This window comes from Gekko japonicus, unplaced genomic scaffold (genome assembly GCF_001447785.1).
Source record: "Gekko japonicus isolate JY-2015 unplaced genomic scaffold, Gekko_japonicus_V1.1 scaffold647, whole genome shotgun sequence".
NCBI lineage: Eukaryota > Metazoa > Chordata > Lepidosauria > Squamata > Gekkonidae > Gekko > Gekko japonicus.
The window spans coordinates 193,547-215,332 of NW_015167072.1; the positions used below are offsets into that span (position 1 = coordinate 193,547).

General features: G+C 43.1%; 1 protein-coding gene across 1 annotated transcript in view; it reads right to left on the reverse strand.

Moving 5' to 3' along the window:
• The window catches only part of FOXP4 (forkhead box P4), a 128,690-nt gene that overhangs the window by 59,216 nt on the left and 47,688 nt on the right, over nt 1-21,786 (reverse strand). Inside the window, exons 3-4 of the mRNA XM_015412699.1 lie at nt 8,286-8,408; nt 3,923-4,009 (exon numbers count right to left, since the gene is read on the reverse strand). Coding sequence (XP_015268185.1) covers nt 3,923-4,009; nt 8,286-8,408 — 210 coding nt within the window. The remainder of the gene's footprint in view (nt 1-3,922; nt 4,010-8,285; nt 8,409-21,786) is intronic.

A 21,786-nucleotide genomic window follows, 5' to 3' on the forward strand; every position in this document is an offset into this window, starting at 1 on the left:
ATTATGCCCCAGGGGCAGCCGCCATTCTTAACAATGCCTATGTTAATGCATCTATAGCTCTTTAATAAAGTATTACCTTTCCTGATAAGCGTGTACTAAGTTGTTGGCTGTGGGTTCTGACACAGAATCTCTGTAGCTCCAGCCACTGCTAAAGCAAAGCCTAATTAGAAGGCCCTATTACATGAAAAGCAAGAGAAATACAACTTTTGATTTTATTTATTTAGATTTTGCCAGCAGTGCTGTAATCCTCAAACAAGGAAAGGTTAATTTGCAGACTCTCCCCACCATAACCTTTTTCGTCCTATTTTTTCCTTACGCTGTCACTGTGACACTGTTAGTGCACACCTAAGCAGAATTACACCCTTCCTGATCCACTGAGTATGAAGTGTGTGCATCTCAGATCAGTGGAGGAGGCAGATAGAGATTTGTAGCAGCTCAGGATTGTAGGGGCCTTGAAAGAAGGGAGAACTGGTGGAATTAACATGGGGCAGATTCAGAGCCCAAAACATTAATCTTGTCTGTGGCCTAATCTTTGAAGCATTTGTTTGGTGACTCTTTGAAGAATAGAATACATCACTGAAATGTATGATGGTATCAGTTTGGATTTGGGTAGAATTCCTCAAACGAATGAATCAGCAGGGACTTTGGCTCAGCCAAAGGGCATCACAACTGGGAAGAGACATCCCTTACAGAATAGAGTGCAGAACTGTAATGGAAGGCTAGTCATTCATGTGAAAGCATTTTTATGGATGTGAGAGCTGTACTTTGAATGCCCTGCAGGGAAGGGAGGTACACCAGAACCCTCCCTTGTTACAGTCTACAAGTAGTGCTGCACAACCTGGTGCCTGCTTTGCCCCCTCCCCTTGTAGGCTTTCTTGCAAGCACAGGTTTCTGCCTGTTACATCAGGGTGGTTGAACACTGCCCCATTCACTCAACTTCCAGGCCGTAAAAGAGAAGGAAACTGGGAATGGATTAAGTCATTAGAATCCGCAGGGCATGTAGCTTTCATCTCATAACCCAAGAATTCAGTATCTTTTCTCATCTACTTGGGTTATGAGCTCTAGCATCCCAAAGTAATAGTAGGCAACAGCTGCAGTAGCTGCTTTTGGGAGCCTGAAGCACAGGAGATGAAGAGATGGAAACAATGGGTAACATCAGCAGGTGAAAACTGTTTTAGCAGCATAGCTGTCTGCCTCTCTAAACTTCCACTGAGAAGGAACATCATAGTGTGCTGAATACCCTTCTGAGAAGTTCAGGCATCCATGGAAACTGAAGGGACACTGTTATCTAAAGTCATGCAAGTGAGTGGTGGAGCCAAGGAGCCTTTTCAACTCGTTCTCCTTGGAGAATGGATCTATTCAGCACGTCACATGCAATATTGTAACAGTAACATAAAAGCACAATTTCTATGTAACTCCTGTAACAGATTAGGAATTAAGTACTCTCATCACACAAATAATTATCCACCAACAGAAAGAAAGCTGGTTGAACTGGTTTGAATACATTATAGCGAGTTAGACAAGTCAATTTGACTTAACAAGTTGACATGAGACAAGTGAGGAAAGTTTCTGACTACTCGAACTTTCTGCAGCTGACAGCCCACTGTTCAAAGGTCCCAACGCAAGTGGGAAGTTACAATCTCACTAAGTATCAATAAATTTGGGGAATAATTTCACTGTACCAAAATTAAGGGGCATTGCTAACTTAACCCAGTGGAAAAAACACAGCCTGATTACCAGATCTTTCAAACAAAAGTACTGAATACAAGATAAGGTAATGCAAGATAGCATATGGCTCATGTATTGAAATTATTAATTTGGGGGAGGGATTTAGTTGAAAATTTAGTCTAGTTTGCTTTTAAAGATTTGCAGACTTTGGTAGTTTATGACGTTTAGCAATGAGCACTGTGTGTGTAAAACAGCACAGTCCATTAGATGCACTTCAATCTTTCTTCCAACCTACCATAAGGCATATTCCTGAAACATCTTCCTCTGATCACCAGGAGCTAAAACAATAAAGTTTACTTCTGACGTTCCCTAGCACTTCTCTCTCACCCTCCCCTGCTGTGCTATTGCCAGAATCTGTGGATTTCTCTGGACACTTTCAGTTTTGGAGGTCATCTGCTGTGTACTTTTGATAGAACCAATGAAGTATGAAGCTTATCTGCCCACAGATAACAATCTTAAACACAAAGAAAGTAATTACTAAACCTTACTCTGCCAGTCACTAGCACCCACTGGGTTTCTCCAATCTTTCACTTTCTCAGAGGCACATATGGAAGGTTTCTTGTTTGGGTGCGATCCCTAAATCCCACCCTTCCTCTTCCTGTTCTTACTCTTTACTCCCTTGATCTCTGGTCTTCTCCCTAGTGATGGGGTTTGAGTTCCTTAATGCATTTTGTCTGCACTCTGTTTACATTAGATGCAGCTGAGCGGGTGCAGCTACTGGGGTAACAGGCACCGTCACTTTGATTTATGAGCACATCAAGAAGAGTTTCAGCGTGACACTCTGGACTGACAGGAGCACTTCATTAATCTGACGCCTAGGTTACTGGATGGCCAATCCTTGTATGCTGACCCCCTCCCAGACAAACTGTGCAGTATCAGCTGGTGCACTTGGGCAACCGCCAGACAGAAGACTCCATATGAAAACTCTCCTCTCTTGCCTCTGGAAGCACAAATGAACTAGGTGGATAACAATATTCCAGAGATACAAGAGATACTAAATACTAGTAAGGTATAATTAGCAGTGCAGGAACAGTTCATAATTTGCTAGTGATACAATTTAAGTCACACCTTTCAAAATAAAAATGTTGTTTGGTTAAAGGAAAGAGCAGTTTACATTACTAGGTTAGAAGAACAGAGGTGTCACTGTTAGGATGCTAGCTTCAGATTTAGAAATCCTTGGTCTGACTTCTTGTTTAACCAACTTTTTTGTGATTTTAGGCAAAGCACATGCTCAAAAATCAAGTCTTTAAGTGCTCATTTCTGACTACATTGTGCAACAGGTGCCTTAAATATATCTGTTTTCTAATAGTATTAATTCCTGCATAAGACTCAAAATATGGGGTGGGCTATCAAACAAGCATGCAGATACTTGTCCACACACCTGCTTTTTCTCAAAGAATGACAGATATTCCACATAGCAATGCAATGTTTTCAGACAAATAAATTAATCCACCACATTAATTCTCCAAACTTATCCCAGAACTCATTGGTTTAGAATGGAAACTCTGCATTTGTGGCCTGACACTGTAACCAGACACTGGCAGGTCTGACGTTGCCCCTTGCTGTGCTCAGTTCATCTAAAATCAACCAATAACTTTGATGCAATTTGTGAACCAGGCTGTGGTTTAAAGTATAGCTGATGCAACTCAAACATTATATGCTTGAAGATGTCACCTCCTCCTTCATATATCAAAGCTACAGTAAGCGCTGGCCACCAGGCCAACATTTTGCAGTGAACATTCTTAGGGACTGTTTATATGCTAAAGCAACCACCTGGAGGTACCTGTGGAACACTGCTATGCTCTGTCTCCCCCCAGCATGACAGAAGCAAATAAACCATATCAATTATGTATAGGAAGTGCTTAATCAACACATTTTTTTCTGATATGTGCGTCCCAATAAATTGCAACTTTTACTCTTATTAGTCTGAAATTTGGCACAAAAATCCCTTGAATGAGTGGTACAATCATAAAAATATCATGCTAGCTGAATGTAAAACCAAAAAGTTACGCCATTTGAGAAGTGCTAACTATTGAACTCAAAAGAAATAAAAACAAAAGAATGCAATAACAAATTCAAATTAACGATTTTTGAACAAAAATTAAATAAAAGCTAAAACAGTCCCCTATAAAAGTTAATTTCTACACATTTATATCTGTACTTAGACACCAAATCCACATGAGGACAAGCTCACCTCTTTGGCTTGCTGCTTTCCAGCTTGCTGCTGTGTCAGTAGCTGCAGATGAAGTTGCTCCTGTTGCTTCTTGTAGTATTCCTGCAGCTGGGGAAGAAGTGAAGGAGAAGAATACAGACAGCAGACGAGACTTCTGGGTTCTCAGACATTCCAGCACCCACATGACACTTGTGCATTTACTCTCACCCAATGTTCCCTCTAAGCTGAGTTAGTGTGAGCTCGCTCACAGTTTTTTAGCCTCCTGCTCACACATTTTTGTCTTAGCTCAGGAAGGATTGCTCCAGAGCAAACGAATTTATGCAGTAGCCAAATTACTTGCTCACAACTTTAATGCCAGTAACTCACAAAGTAGATTTTTTGCTTAGAGGGAGCATTGCTGTCACCCCACCACAGACAGCAGCTTCAAAGCACTGATGGAAGCTGGAAAAATGGTACCGAGGAAAGGATTATTCCCTCTCTTGCCTTGTCCTGTACCAAACACCCAGCCTAAATTGGGGGCCTCACTGCTGTTTACTCTTTAATCATTCATGGATCTTTTGACATAGCATTTAGTCATAATCTGGGTATCAGGGCTAAATTGTAAAGAGCTTCTTTCTAGGGAGTAAGCCTCATTGACTAAAATGAGATTTACTTCTGAGTAGTCCTAAGCAGGACTTGCTGCCAAGGTACTGTAAATGTGTACACTGACACTATTTAATAGGCTCAAGAAACCACTGAAAATGAGCAAGAAGATTCTGTGCAAGAAGATTCTTCACACTTACCATCTTCATCATTTGAAGATCATTAACTTGCCCATTTTAGTGATAGGGAAATAAAGGCTGATATACTGCCTTGTTCAAGAAGGGCTCTCCCAGGAACAAACATGTCCTGTTCTAACCATTGTTATCACTTAGCACTCAGAAGAAGCTGCAACTGCTATTCCCTCCTCAGTTTCTTAAGCACCTTGCACTAATTTGGTGTCATGGGGACAAGAACTTTCAAATAATTTAGAAATGACTTCATTGAAACACCTGAAACCTTCACAGAAGCAAACTACTGAACTCTGTAAATTACATTCTACTTTCACTGTCTCTTTGCACCTGCAGAATCTACACTTCGATGTTCCTTAAACATCCACATTAAACCATCATTTGCAGAACACTAACATCGGAAGACTTTGTGGGTCACCTTTTCACTTAAGCAGAGACAGAGAAAACCATAACTATTGCAGACGGTTGCTTGGTAGGAGAAGCAGATGAGGGAGAAACTCCTTCTTCCAGACTACTCAGAACATTCTTGCAGTGGAAGCAATAGCCAAATGTAATGTTTTTCTAGAGGGTGTGGCAAATACTTGTAAACAAATCAAGAGAGACAATAAAAAAGAACATTCCCAGAACTGAGCCATATGACTCACTAACATCTTGAATTACATGAGACCCAGGCTGTAACCTCCTTCTGTCTGTCGCTAGAGCTATCTGGAGTAAGGGAAATGGGAAAGGAAATAGGGAAAGTGAGCATTTTTTGTGATGGGTTATAGCTGAAGACTAACTGGTTTACTGTGGAATATGCACAGTCTAGTCTCTTCCCAGGGTTAAAATAGGGATTATGGAGGGTCCCTCCCAGTATGTCCACAAAATGTCTGTTATTTGGCAGTGCACTGTATTAATGTTTAGTGCTCCAGCTATATTGATTTTGGTGTATCATGACTCTAGAAGCGTCTTAGAGCACCTCTTGCATTATTTGTGTGTGAATCTGGTTGACAGATAAAACCACAGAAAACATTAAATCAGTATGGTCGGTACCATCACATACAATATACAGAAAGGGAAAAATTGCTTATGATTGTTGATACAATGGCAACAAATGGCACTTTACAGGACTTCATCAGCAAAAAGAGAGTGGTCCCTGCCACCAAGAAGCTTACAATCAGGATGGTAACAATGGGGGAAAACAATACAGAGTGTGGCCATGCTTGGGATGGGGGTAAAGTGTTGAGCAAAAGCTTTAACAGGCAAATGGTACACTTCATTGCAGCTGTGCATAATGAGGCCTTGACAGCCACCAGAGAGAAATTTCAGGAGGAAAGTGACTGGCAGGTGAAGGGTGTTTTGCAAAGAGAGAAGCAGCTACTATGTAATATGTTATTTATTCCTTAGAGGCATATGTGGAAGTGTCCTTATTTCACTTCACGCATCCAATGGCACTGATTGTTGCCCATGAAAACTCATGCCACAATTCAGCTGTTCTTTAAAGTGCCACAGCACTTTGTATTTTTCAGCTTCTACAAAAGCATTCATTATCTTTTTCTTTACCTCTCCAATTCCAAAACACACTCGGGCTACTTTTTCACATGGCAATGGTTGTTCATGTAGCTCTCATTGCCACTGTGAATGCACTAAAGGCATTATCTGCCATAACACAGCATCCACACAGTAGTTCTTCCCAAGCTTTCCTTGCCTCAACCACCCATGGCCACCAGGCCTGCACACACCACCAAAAGATTGTTTCAGGCTTTTCAGAAAAATGTGTAACTGTTTTATCACTATAGTATACTGATTTTTAAGAGCCCCCAAAACCCTCAGGAGGTGGGGCTCTTGTCCACACCACATACAAACATGCTTGAACTGCGACCTTTCCCAAAAGATTATTGGGAGAGAGCAGAAAAAAGCAGGGAAATCCAAGACAGTGAATGATTAAAGGATGATATAGCTATAGTTTCAGTGCCAAATCAGAGCAAAACATCCATGTGAAAGCAACCTTGGAAATGAGAGTGTGGCTTTTAACTGATGCACAACACAATTGATTTCTATGGAACCATGAGGAAAATACTTCCGCTCAATGCCTTACTGATACCACCTGCAAAAAACCCAGCCATGCCACTATCTATAGCCCAGAACACTTGAAACTATGTAAATGTGATTTAAGATCCTTAGATAAAGGAAATTGTTCAGTATGTACTGAGTAACATTACACTAGGGCTTTCAGGGGGGTGCCAGTTCTAGTTGCTTATGCTGTGCCCTTCCAAATCAAATTATCTACAGATTGATTTTTCCACAGGAGGGGGCCAGAACCACAGGAGAAGTCAGTACAGACTTCCATAAAACAAGGAAAAAAGCTGGCTCCTGAGGAATGCCCCTGGGCATTCTGGGAAAGTCCTTATCAGCTTGTAGTTGACAGCACTGACAGCAGAAACTTTTCTCTTAATGTCTGCTGAACAGGTTTGGAAAGCCTCCCTGTTTACTCAAAAGCCAATCAAAACTAGGTCTCTGTATGGTATTCTGAGTACATTGGGTCAAGAGGTGAGAGATGTGATGTTTGGTTTTCTTTTCATGGAGAATGCCAGCTATTCCGGCCTAGGCTGTTTAATTTGCAGTCAACCATGTTTCTCTATCTGGCTCCAGAGAAGGAAGGACCCCACCCAAGTTAGTGTTTACCCTTTGTTCTTTCCCTGGGGCCAACCTTGACTCCTTATCAGTATGTTTGAAGTAAACAGGTACTGAAGGGTGTGGAGGATGCTGTAAGTTTTCATGTTCCCTCCCCCTCCCTGGAGCAAATGTTTGTCCAAACAGTTACATTTTGTTTGGGAGTTTTATTACCTCCTCCCTTGTTCTTACCTTTTCATATTCACCAAAGAGAAGCTTGATTCAAGTTAATACATTTTAAAGAGTTTTTCTTTCAGTACAAATGTGCAACTCCAACTTAGCGAACAAGTCAGGGAGGGGTTCACAGTCATGAAATCAAGAACAGTTAGGCACAGAACTGGGGGAAGACATGTTTTGAGTGCAAGTCCTTCCCCTCCCCCAATTGTCTGGCTAACCAAAAAAAAATTATGAGGGGGGAAACCATCGGTTTACTTTAAAATAAGGCTGAATTGCTCTGCGTGCATTTCAAGATTACCACATGTCATGAAAAATCTAGCCTGTTACTAGGGCTGTCAGCTCCAGGTTGGGAAATGGCAGCTTTGGAGGGTGGACGTCCCTCCCCAAGTGCTGCCATCCCAGGCTCCACCTGGAGTTGGCAAATCTTTTTCCGGACCATTTAGAGGTTTGTAAAGAGCTATCCTTTTCCAAGGTGAAACTAGACAGCTTGACTCTACTAGGGAGATTCCAAGTTCAACAATATTCATAGGTTTAGGACAATGGAAAGAATGAATTCATGAAGTGAAACACACTGGATTTGGAAAATCAGGACTCATACCTCAGGCGCCACCACTTAGGTAAGTGATTGTGGCTCAGCCTCAGTATGCCAAATGTGAAAAAACCAGAATACAGTCCTACCTCAGAATCTGCAAACAGGAAAACCCCACCCTTCCACAAAACATGCAGACACAAAGGTCAGCCCTGCAATATCTCTCCATGAAATGCCTGCCTCCAGGCAGCCTTACCTGTTGCAACATAATTGCTTGCTGCTGCTGCAGCAGGGCCTGGAGCTGGGGAGGAGACAGGATCTGCTGCATCTGCTGTGGTGTGATCATCTGAGGAGACATCATGGCCACAGACACTGGGACCTAGAGAGAGGGAATGGGAGCAGTAAGGGAATGGCAATGTATATCAAGTGTTGGGGTAGCTGTCACTTGCCATTTAGGGAATATGCCCTCATGAGTGGCTTATGCTCCAGTTTATGCTCCCATAGTACATCTCCAAATGTATAGGAAAGAAGATTTAACTTGCACATGAACTTGTATGTCTGTAGTGTTCCTTCCCCACCATGAAGGCAAGAGGCAGATGTGTGTGCTCTGAGGCCTGGATGTTTAAGTATACTGAAGAAGCAAAACAAAGATGTCCCCTAGTCCTCAGAACGAAGGCAAGAGTCTTTCCCCAATCATATTTTTATCTCAAAACCTAAGACAGACCAAATACTGAGCTATGCCTTGGACAAGCTCAGACTTCAGTGCCCAAGAAGAAACAGTCAGCTCAGTAGGGTCCACATTTTCTTTCGCATTATCAACAGAATTCATTTTTATTTTGCTCTCCCACCCCACAAAGTTGAGAGTATGAAATGGGCATTCATTCTTGTCAAGGAGCTGACAGCCTTTTTGCACAGTTTTCTTTTCAAAAGGCTACATTTGTGTATCTATGAGAATATTTATGAGAGTATGCATCCATCCTTTACTATGCTAAGAAAAAGTATGTTTTTAAAATTCCTCTACGCATGGGGGGGGGGAGGTGTTCCCCAAGAGATGTCATCAGCACCATCCCACAGTAACTGTCCACACCTCTAGTGCAGCAGTCCTGGTTGCACTACTGAGGGTTGGGGCTTGGGTTCCTATTACAGTCTGAAATACTACAAAACGCGGCAAAGCTCATTTAAACAGAGAACAGGCACACACTGTGCACATATACTTCAATGTCTCTGAAGCTCCATTTCTGTATATATCCTGAGACTGCAAACCCATGTGCCCTGGCAGGTTATACCAAAGCCAGAAAAATGGAACACATTCTAATAGCTCTGAAGGTTGCTGTTACTGTAGCCTGCATTGCTATCAAAATAGAGCAAGCACAGCTTTAGAACTGGGTCATCATAATTCACTGGGGCTTGTAAGTGGGTCAGAAGCTACACAGTAACTTCAGTACACCCTTGTTGGTAGAGAGAATCAGGTATAGGGTTGCCAGCCTCCAGGTGGGGCATGGGGATCTCCCACTTTTACAACTGATCTCCAGCTGACAAAGATCAGCTCCCCTGGAGAAAATGGCTGCTTTGAAGGGTGGACTCTATGGCATTGTACCATGCAGAGCCCCCTCCCCTCCCCAAACCCTGCCCTCTCCTGGATCCACCCCCAAAGTCTCCAGGTATTTTCCAACTCAGATATGGCAGCCCTAATCAGGTACGATTCACATAACCAGTCTGCTTGCGGCTGACCACTAATTTATGCTCTGCTCACTATGAACAATGACCATCTGAATCCTTCATCACAAGCCACAAATTTGTACACAACAGTTCATTATACATTTGCAAGTGGCATGTAAAATTGTATTGCTCCTCAAAGCAAACAAATTTCAAAGAACTCCCATGAGATACTGGGGTTAGAGAGTTGCAACTGTGAGCTGAGTAGCCTCTGAATCAACCCTCATTTAGGTGCATTTGTTAGGACAGAAGGTGCTTTCTCTCATACCATAATGGAACAGGCTTTATTTCTAGGTGAAATGACTAGAGGGAAGACATTGCAATATTCATGAGTCCCCCTTAAAAAACCCAGAGCAAGGCATATAATCCCAGCTCTAATACAACTAAGGAGGTTTCTCTTTCAAATGAGGTCACTGCAGTGAATCATACACCAATAACCTGCTATCTTTTCCTAAAGGTATAATTGCAAAATATTGATTAGTTATCAACCATTCATCTGATAAGTTTCACTTCAACTTAGATTTCCCTTCCATTTTCCTGTTATACCCACAAAACAAATGAGAAAAATGGTATTGCTGCTGTGAGTCTCCACTTCTCCAATTCTTTGATCTAGGAAGTCTGTGAATAGTAGTTCTGCATTTACATTAGGGATCTCAATGATTTCTACCACCCCTCAAACAAAATCTCTAATCTCAAAGTTCATTGTATCCTAAAGCCACTGCAATTTAAATGACATTCTCAGTGTATGCTTCCTTTTCAAACAAGACTGAAAATGGAAAGCAAAAGGAGTTAAGAGAATCAGGAAACTGGCCTGCTCTCAGCAGACCACGATTAAGTGGTGCACAAGCTACTGCTGGAGGTATTCTCCATTTACACCCTGCCTCTCTACATGTGTTCAAGGTGGCTCACAACAAACACTAGAAAAACAACATACAAAATAGCTCAAGACTGGAAGTAATAATAATACACTGGAAGTAAAATCAAATTCAAAGGTGTAACAGCATAAGTTTTCTATTGTGCTCCAGGACATTTTACAATTCTTCCTCCAAGCTATCCAGAGACCTTTGTGAAGAGACAGGCCTTACTCTTGACTAAACTGCAGGAGAGAAGAGGACAACCCCCCTGCTGCAGAAAGCTGTTATATCTTCCACAGAACTAGAACTGTTACCAAAAAGGTTCTTGCTCCACAGTTCAGAGAACTTCACTTCCTGGACAGAAGGAACCTGGGCCAGAGCACATAAAAATGATCACCGGGTGAATGGACTCATATGTTGAGATCTGTGAGTTCCAACCTGTGACGGGCTGTCAAAGGTGAGTAACAGCAACCCGAATTGGATCCTGAAGCTTCCTGACAGCTAGCACAGTCGGTACAGGAGTGGCTACATATTTTCTTACCCACAAATTATTGAGTAAAGGGCATTTTGCAGTATCTGCAACTTCTGGACAATGTTCAAAGGCTACCCTGTGAAGAGTATGTTACAGTAAACAGTTCTTAAAGATACCAATCCATGGATAACTGTTATAAGGCTCTTGGGTCCACAAACCTTCCTAAATTAGAACCAATACAATATACTTCTAAGTAGGATCAATCAATAAATGCAACATATACTTGCCTCAGGGTTGCCAGGTCCCCCGGGGGGGCAGGGGTTTGCCCGCTCGACAGGCCCCTTACCCACTGGCCCAGATACGGCCGCCAGGGGGAACCCCATGTCAGAGCCCCTGGAAAAATCAGTTCCCAGCAACAGTCATTCAGAAGAATTAACATTTATTGAGATACTGATAGGATCCAGACTCTTAATTATTCTTTGTTAGACCTGAGGCCAAGTGCGCAAAACAAGCAATTATACTTAAACCAAACAGGACATTAATGGCCCTGAGCCAATCACACCTAAGCTAAAAGCCCGCCTGAATAACGGCATATCATTCTCAGGGGAAAGAAGATACCAGGGATAGTTAGGTCTCAAAGTTACAAGGCTGAGTCAAGACAGATAACAGCACAGTGGCTAGAAATGAAAGTATACATTCTTGTTCTCGCCCCCCACGTCTCCATGGCAACCAAGCCCAAGAAGGGGCCAGGTTGACACCCCACCCCCAAAGTGCTGGGATTATGGGGGATGTGCCTGGCACGATGAAGTCACCTGGAAGTGACATCATCATGCTAGGCACATTGCGGGGGGGGCGCTCCATCATTTGAGGGAAAACTATGTTTTTCCCTCGAATGATAGTGGCCCTGCCCCCAACGTGCCCAACGTCATCCGGGTGACATCATCACGGCACGTGTGCAAAGCACATGCACCGAGGATGTCCCAGAGAGGAGCCAGGACTCCCTTGCCAGAACAAAAGTAAGACCTGGCAACCCTAACTTGCCTAGATGGTCCATCTGAACCTGAGGGGAGGGCGGGATATAAATTGAATAATAAATAAATAAATTAAATAAATTCAAGTATTTTTTTATAAAATGTTGGAGCAAAAACCCAAGGTTGAATGACCAGACCTAAATCCAATTTGTTCTGGCACTATGAAATTATTTTTAATTAGCCATACCTCTAACTTCAGCATACAGGAAGTGCTTAGCATACAGCTTCCTTATACACTTCTATATATAACCGCCTATTTAACCAGCAGTAACTCCTAATACAGGAACACAACCAGATTACATACCTACTCCAAAAGTGCTACATAGCAGATAAAATGCCCACTCCTAAAACTGTAAACTTCTAATCAATGTCACTCCTGCCTTCTCTAGATTCAGACTAATTTTGATAGCCCACATCCATCAAACCACAGTCTGTAGGCATGAGTTCAGGGCACAGACCACCCCTTCTGGCTACCGAGATAAAGTTGAATGTCATCAGTTTATGAATGACACCCCACATTAAAGTTAATAGCACCTTTGCCCTGAAGCTTCCTTTGCTCGCAACAGATGCTTTACTGTTAAACTAGAAAATGCATGAAGAAATCCTGTCAACTCCAAAATATAACATGGATTGTCCATATCCTTCCCATATGGAATATGCTGATCACTGTCACCCCGGAATTCTTTGGTCTGCCATTCAACTGGGAATCAGCTGGGTCTATATAAGGAGTGGAGTGAACAAATTAGTGTGTTCAGAACAAATGCCCTACTATTGTGGAAGAAGGAGAAGGGTAGAATTGGACAAGCTACTATCTCCAGAATCTTCCTGCCTGAGCATGTTTCCATGCATAAAAGAAGGAATGTGGTGGCACACAGCAATCTGCACAGAAAGGTACCTTTTGAGTAGTTTAATAATTCACCCAGCATTCTTATAGCATGCAGTGACCTGGCTCACTCCCCAATGCTATACTGGAAGGAAGAGAAGAGATCGTCTTGGGCAGATGCATGAGCTTTCAATTAATAAAGTAAGCCTACAGATAAATTCATATAAGTAGAGGGAATTATGTGCATGTGTTGGGGAAGGAGGTAAAATCTAGTTAGTATAGGATCAGAGGTTCATGAAGGATATAGAAAAAAGATGGGCTGTACATGGACTATAACAACTCTTAGTACTTGCATTTCAGAGCAACTTTTAAATTGGTATCTGAGGAGGGAAAGTCAACAGGCACCAAGAAACATCCACCTCCGACCTATTAGGGACCACCATTTTGAGTTTTAAGAGGAAAAGTATATAAAAAGTAATTGTTAGGACAATGGTTATTAAACAGGACTCTGAAGAGGCAGCTTACAAATATCTTAAATAAGTAAATAAGCAAGTAGCAAATAACTATAAATAATACCACTCTGGAACACACTGTATTCTCAAAATGAAGGCTAAGTCAAATGGTATGCATTCCTATATAAACTAAGCATTAATTTGCATGGGAAAAGCATGAAAAATCAGCAACAGCTACATATGATAATTGTATGAGCTATAGAAAATGGGATTGTTAGTTAGCAAATAAAAACAGTCATAATTAAGGGTTAAAGAATCGATTCAGTTTCTCTGCACCAGTCTTCACAGAAAGCGTTTGAAAACTACTCACATCTAAAACATTTATTCATTTACAAAATTTATGCCCTGCTTTTTCACCCTCATCAGAGCCACCAAAGCACCTAACAGATTAAAGACATACATAATAAAAACACATCTTAAAAACTATTAAAACAAAATCAAGAAAATAACATTTATAACATAAGGCTGGAAGGAGGGATCGCTGAGGGAAAGACAGAGAAACCAAAAAGTCTTGACCTGCTGGCAGAAGATAGCAACAGAAGTGGACAGACTACTCTCCTTGCGGAAACAGTTCCTGAGGTTTCCTGCCAGAACAAAAGAGGCCCTGGATTGCCACATGCCTGATCTCAGAAGGTGGAGGTACCTGAAGCAGGGCCTCAGAAGATGACCACAGCTGTAGGATAGGTTTGTGAGAGAGTAGGCAGCCCCTTTCAGGTATGCTGGTCACAAATCATAGAAGGGCTTTAAAGGTCAACATACCACTAACTGTTCCTGGAAACAGGTTGGGAGCCAGTGTACATCAGCCAAGATTGGAGTGATAGTCCCTACAACCCACTCCAGTCAACAACCTGGCTGCTGCATTCTGCACCAATTCAAGTTTACAAACATTTTTCAAGGGCAGCCCCATCTCTAATATAGATGTCACCAGGGCATGTCCCACAGCAGCTCTCTCTTTTCTATTTATGAAATACCACAGCAGGAAGCTGGAAAAAAGCACTTCTGGCCACAGCTTCCACCAGCTATGAAATTATGCATGGTGTGGAGACAGAGGACAGGGAGAAGCTACCACAGGATGCGGTTATGGCCACCAGCTTGGAAGTCTTTAAAAGGGGAGTGGACAAATCCATGGAGGATGGGGCTATCAATGGCTACTTAATCATGATGGCTGTCTACGCCCTCTGGTACCAGAGGCAGTGTGCTTCTTTGTATCAGTTGCTGGGGAGCACAGGAGGGAGGGATGGTGCTGCAGTCATCCTGCTTGTGGGCTTCCTGGAGGCAGCGAGTTGGCCACTGTGTGAACAGAGTGGTAGGCAAGATGGGCCTTTGGTCTGATCCAGCAGGGCTCTTCAAAGTGTAGCTTGTGCAAAGGGAAGTCTTTATTCACAACTCTTTAAAAGTGATTGAGCACAGCAACAAGATGTAGCTAGGAATGATCCAATCAACATTGTTTAGATTTCAAAAAATATTGAGGGAAACTCACCTAATATCTCTAAAGAAATCTAGCAGTTACAGAACACAAGGTTTGCTGATTAATAACTGCTTTTAAAAAATTCAAGCAGAGAATATTCATTTCTTCCGCAAGGGAGAAAAGCAAATGATAATCTCACAAAGCATCTCAGCTGCTGTCCCCTGAATGAACGGATCCCATCAGCTCTCAGCTGATCTGCAGCAAGTAGAGAAAAACAGCAAGGCCTCACTCACCCAGTTCGGGTTTCCAGGTCCCCCTGGCCATCAGCAAAAGATGAGGGGTAGGGTTGCTAGATTCAGTTTGGGAAACGCCTGGAGATTTGGGGATGGAGCCTGGTGAGGACAGGGATCTAAGTGGGGTACAATGCCATAGAGTTCACCCTCCAAAGCATCCATTTTCTCCAAGGGAACTGATCTCTGTAGTCTGTAATTCCAGGAGATCCCCAGGTCCCACCTGGAGGCTGGCATCCCTATATCACCCTACTTGGAACAACTGCCACCTTCTAGCAGTAGTTAGCTATTTGGTAGCTTAGTCCTTCAATGTAACTTTTTTTCTTCTTCTTAAAAACGGGGAGGGAGGATTAAGACATTTTAAAAATGGGAGGAAAAAATCAGATGAACAAAAATTTGCCCTTCAGGACTAGAAGTCTGAGCATGTTATGAGATAAGCAGAACAGGGGATATAAAGTGGACTGGTAGGTAAACAGATATGATGATGAACCAATGAGCTGGTCAATTGCCATAGGCAGCTTAATAGCAGCCTGATCTGCACACTAAGGGTGCGTTCAGACGGGGGATTCCCATCAGTGTATGCCCGCTCACACGCTGCGGGCATCGGCGTGGTTTTTTTTTTAAAAAAAACACAGTTTGAGCATGCGCATAGGCAGCCATTCACAGAATGGCGATCTTTGTGTATGCTCAAAACACCCCACATTACATTTAAACTTTAAAGGTAAGGACTTGCCTTTAAAGTTTAAAGACCAAACTGGCCTCCATGAAGTCCTGGACTTCTCCGGATAGTTAAAGGGCTTTTTTTTAAAAAACAAACGCTCAGGGCGAAGCTTTGCCCAAGCGCATATTGCTCAGTTTAAAAAAAAAATGGCAGGGGAAAAACGGAAGCCTCAGGTTTCCGATGGAAATGGCTAGGCACCGGTGGAGAGTGATCAGACAGAGGGTTACATCGAAAGCAACTGTTGCACTCAGTATACCACCACTTGGGGACCTAGTGGCAGAGTGCAACGGTTTAAAGGGATTTACAACGGTTAGGGACGGGAGGCAGATGTTCGCCGTCTGAATGCCGGTAAGTACACCGGTTGGAACTGGCACCTATACCGTTGTAAATCCCCCGTCTGAACGCACCCTTTAAAAAAACAAAACACGCAGACGCCTGCAGCGTGTGAGCGGGCATACACCGATGGGAGCCGCAAAATGGAGGTAAGTGTGATCGGGTTTCAGCCGGCATAAACTGCACTGGTTCCAACCGGTACAGTTTATGCCGGCTGAAATGCCGTGTCTGAACGCACCCTAAAAATGAGTTGGTTAGACTGAGAAGCCAAGCCAGAACAAGAGGTTTTGTAAGACCAGATCCACTTTATGCATCACCCAATAACTGTTAAGTCATCAGCTGAAGAACTGAATTCAGGCAAGCTTCATTGGTGTTCCCCACATAAGCAAGCAGCAGACAGCAGGCCAAAGGATCCTTTTTTCTGACCTTGTGAAAAAGACTTAGGTCTGCCCCCCCCCCCCGAGTCGGAAATTTGCTTACTTCATTTATACCTCACTTTTCTCATCAGTGTGGCTTACAACATTATCAGCCTTTTGAGAAGAGAACCCATCTTTAACTCCAATGTATGAAACATAACATTTTGCTACAGAAGTCTGTCTTCTTGCTTTTCTCTTCTCATGCTCCCCATCATTATGATTTACTCTCTTCTCTAAAAAAATGGTGCTTGTGCCCCGGGCCAACCAGACGCTTAGTGTCTGGCCCCATCCCACAAGGGGAAGGCAAATTACTTAAAAACAAAGAGTGAAAGTGATTACTTCATTTCAACTATATATTTCACTTTTAAAAAAACCTGGCCAGCCACCATTTGCACTCTACTGGATAATATTTTTAAAAGCCTATTATATCTAGTGCTGAAATGGCTCATATTTGGAATGCATCTTAAAAAAAAAAAAAAAAAAACTATTTCCCCCCACAAAACCTACCATAAACAGCTGTTACAATCTGCATCCAATCCTAGCGGTATCTCCCATTAGGAATCTACTGCATTTTCTTTTGAACGCAAAGATCTTCATTAGAGATACTACAAAAACATTGCTTCTTTCCCCTCTAGTTAGTGGATCTACTCAAGAAAAGAAAGGCTTGCCATATTTAGTGGATCAACCCCATATCAGCAAGTGCTAAAACACAGGAGTATTCTTACCTGTAATTTTACTCAGAGTAACCTCAGTTGAGGAGTAGACTGAGCTCTTGAAGCAGAGGGAATTCCATTTGGGAATTTTATCCCCTCCTCTTGTTGGTTCAAGCAAGCAGGAGCTTGCTGACCTTTGGGGCAAGTTGCAAGGCTTATCTATTTACTCAGGTTGCTGGCTTGAGGGAGGCACCCAAAATTTCATTTGTCATTTCAGAAGTCATTCTGAGTTAACTTTGAAGTTATTTATTAACTGCCCTGGGCTTACTCCTATTCTGCTAAAAAGGCACTGTCAACCAGAATCAGTCAATGAATCAAGGCTACAGGACCTCTTGGTCCATCCTGATGAAATCCAGACAAAGGAGAGTCTAATCCAATAGTGCAGGTAGTTGCATAACTCTCCCAACCTTTACTCAAAAGCACTTATACAAAGCCAAATATATCGCTGGGACATCAATAGGGAAGAGTAATCAGTGTGGTACTTCACTGTATTGTACTGGAGTAATTTTACTATCATGGCAAGGCCATAGTCTCTGTGACCTGTATTTCATTGATGGACAACACTGCTGGTAATGTGCTTTGTCTCTCCAATTGAATGGGTGTTCCTACATGCATGAAGCAATGAAATCAACAGAGAGAAACTCAGGCAGCAGCACCAGAATGAGAAAGAACACAGTTGATGCCCACTCACTAGGAGACAAGCATCACGCTAATTTCCCTTTGCTGTTCATCAGCCTGCAATGTGCTCTGAATGAGAGCCTGTAATTAATTGCTCATCTGCATCCCCCATCTGAACTCCCTCCCCACCAACCCCCACCACTACACCGTGCATCTAGCTTGATACACGTTGGCTGGCATTTTCAAAATCGGAGGCATTCTAATTACCGGAGAGTTATAACACCTTCCATTTCGCGCCCATCGGACTGACACCCTGTCAAGAGCAAAGAGACTTGCCAGAGGTTTTGACAACACTAATTGCCCCTATAATCTAAAAACACAAAGGAGAGGCGATTAGTCGTGAGGGCCGCAGCTCTCGATCCGACATGAGGTTTTCACAACGTTACAAGAAAACAAAAGCGGTGCTTTTTAGAGTGTGATGGCTGCTAACAAAGCAGAATTATATTTTCATACAAACCTTTGTCTACATCAAATGGCTTTCCCTTCTCTTGTAAAATGCTGTGCTGACACCAAGAATGGTGGAGGTTCCTTAGTAAGAGGAGCAGGAAGATAAAATATACACGAGCTTCCGTTCTTAAAAGTTGAGAGTTCTGGGGAGGTTTCTTGTTCTTTATTTATGATTGCATCATGGAAAAGGTGAGGTCATGCACCAATGCTCCATCAGAGTACCCAGACATATGCTCTACCTTGCTTATTCATCTTCCTCTTCTGCCCAGTGCTACTATGATGGCTCCATATACTTCCCTCCCTCAGAGGCAAGATTTTCCCTCCGTTTTTTCTTTCCCTTTGGTGACTGAGCTACCCTAGTTATCTGTTTTCTTCTTTCCTGAAGAATTCTGGCTTTCCCACCCTGTCACAGTATGATATTTTGGCTGTTGGCTCAACCCCGGAACCTGAGGGAAGGAATGGGAGCCTGTTTTAATTTAAACAATTTAAATGGCACTCAAGAAGTTTTTATACTCCAAACTAACAAAATATTTTGTTTAACATAGAGGGGAAAGGTCAGGTGAAACCAGGGGTAAAATTCCTGAGGTAACTCAATACAGATAACTCTGAGGTAAAACCAGTACATGCATAGACTTTAGTTCTTATATTTCAGCCTAATGAGAGTTTCTTAAGTTATTCACAGTTACCTCAGATCTTTATAGAACAAAGTACACACGAAAGCTCATACCTTGAATAAAACTTTATTGGTCTTAAAGGTGCCACTGAACTCAAACTTTGTTCTATTGCTTCAGACCAACATGGCTGCCCACCTGGATTTAAAATCTTTATGTTGAGAGGCTTTTGTTCCACTGCTTTCCCCAAAACTCCAATACACTTTGAGTATTCTCTGGCCTCTTTTGGTTTCCAGAAGGCTGATATACTCTTTCCAGTACCAGTACTCTTGAGGTTTTAACTGACTCTTAAGGTTTCTAAAGGCAGTGTCTAACCAAACCAGACTCCTCAGAACTATCACCTTGTTTAACTGGGTAGGGAATTTTCTTCTCTGTCTAAAAGATCTATCCCCTTTCCTTGGCCCAAATGGGAGTCTCCGTCTAACTACCCACTCCTCATCCTTGCCAACTTTCCCCAGTTATCCTGTCTGTGTTAAACTGCTCTCAGTCAGGAGTGAATTCCGAATGTGTCAGCACTCAACTCTCCTCAGCTTAGGGTTGCCAGGTCTAGGTTGGAAAATACCTGGAGACTTTGGGGGTGGATCTGGGAGAGGGCAGGGTTTGGGGAGGGGAGGGGCCTCAAGATGGTACAATGCCATAGAGTCTACTCTTCAAAGCAGCTATTTTCTCCAGGGGAGCTGATCTCTGTCAGCTGGAGATCGTTTGTAAAAGTGGGAGATCCCCAGGCCCCACCTGGAGGCTGGCAACCCTACCTCAGCTAGGGCTGAAATTAGACTAAATTCTCCTCAGTATCCAGTTCAGAAGTCTTTCTCTGCTCAGCTGATGCTAACCAATCAGATTGCTTGGAGCAGCCTGTCACTCAAGGCAGTCTGGCTCTGTGAAGAACTAACCCTTCGCAGTCCTTTACCTGTTTACACAGCACTTCTAAGCTTTTAAAACTACAGTCCATCATAGCTACTATAAAAATTATCAACATAGCAGCTGTATCTCATTATAGTACACTTTAGCCCTCATAATGTGCTTAAAAGATGGTTCAGTGCATCACCCCTGCAAAATCATAAGTGATCGTCCCTTCCCCTCCCACCACCACCCCAACGCCAGGGCCGGCGAGGCAGAGGCCTCCGGCCGCAGGGCCCGTTTTCCCTCCCATGCCCACTCACTTCAGGGCCGACATCCGGCCGCCGGGTCCGTTTCCCCCCACCCAACCCCACCCACTCCATGGCCGGCGACTGGAGGTGCAAGCCTCCGGCCGCCGGGTCCGTTTCGAGGCCGGGTCCCTTCCCCCCCACTCACTCCAGGGCCAGCAACGGGATGCAGAGGCCTCCGGCCACCGCCGCCGTTCCCCCACCCCCTCCCACCCTCACCCACTACTGTTTACCTTACCACCATCCAGCCTATGCGTTCGTTACAGACCACATCTTTCTAGATCCCGTTGTATCGGTTTCACAATGGGCTTTTCTGCTAGTCTAGGATAAGAAATAAGTTTTTAGGCCTTTCCTTTCTGCTCACAGTTAACTGTGACACATTGCATAAAACTCACAATTCTCTTACATAGAGGAATAGGGATTTTAGAGGTAGATGCTATCAGCCATCAACATAGTTGATGCTGGGAGACATTGAAGCCATCAAAGTAGGAAGCAGAAAATGAAAACAAGCAGGAGCTTTGAAATGCATAGATAGAGGACCCTTCTATAGAACATTACAAGAAAATATTCTGCCTCTCCTTGCAGAGTACAATTGGCATGGCTCAAGTGGTAGAACATTTGCTTTGCATGCTGAAGGTCCAAAGTGCAATTCCTGGTATATCCAATTAAAAAGATCAGGTAGTAGGTGATGTGAAAAACCTCTGCTTGAGACCCTGAAGAGTTGTTGCCAGTCAGAGTAGACAGTAATGACCTTGACAGAATAGTCCAGCTCAGTATAAGGCAGCTTTATGCATTGAGAAATTAAAAAGTGAGATAAAGCCTGCAGGCTTATAAACCTCTCTTATGCAAGTGAAGCACCATCTCCACATACATAAGTTTTTATAATATGCTTGAAGAAAGCCTAGATCAAGAATTGGAAGCAGACCTGTTAAATTTGCCCAGCTGTGTGCAAAATCACGTCCTGGAACAATAAAACTGCAAATAAGCACATTCGAAGGCTTTTTTTTTTAACATGAAGTAGACTGGCTGAAGCAGCCTCTCAATACCAATACATACTAACAGCCACCATAACATCAGAGAGCCATGACCGCTGTATCCAACCTTCCTTCCTTGGCTTTCTGGGTACACTTCCATTGCAAGAGCCAGCAGAAGGCTGTGGCAAGAGAAGCTTGAAATATAATTGCACCGCTTGGGAACAGTGATCATAATGTTATTGAGTTTAACATTTGTATAAATAGAGAATTGGCCAAAAAGACTGATACAACAAAAGACAAAAAGACTTATGTTCTTACTAGCAGAAAAGCCCGTTGTGAAACCGATACAACGGGATCTAGAAAGATGTGGTCTGTAACGAACGCATAGGCTGGATGGCGGTAAGGTAAACAGTAGTGGGTGAGGGTGGGAGGGAGTGGGGGAACGGCGGCGGTGGCCGGAGGCCTCTGCATCCCGTTGCTGGCCCTGGAGTGAGTGGGGGGGAAGGGACCCGGCCTCCAGTTGCCGGCCCAGGAGTGGGTGGTGGGGGAGGGG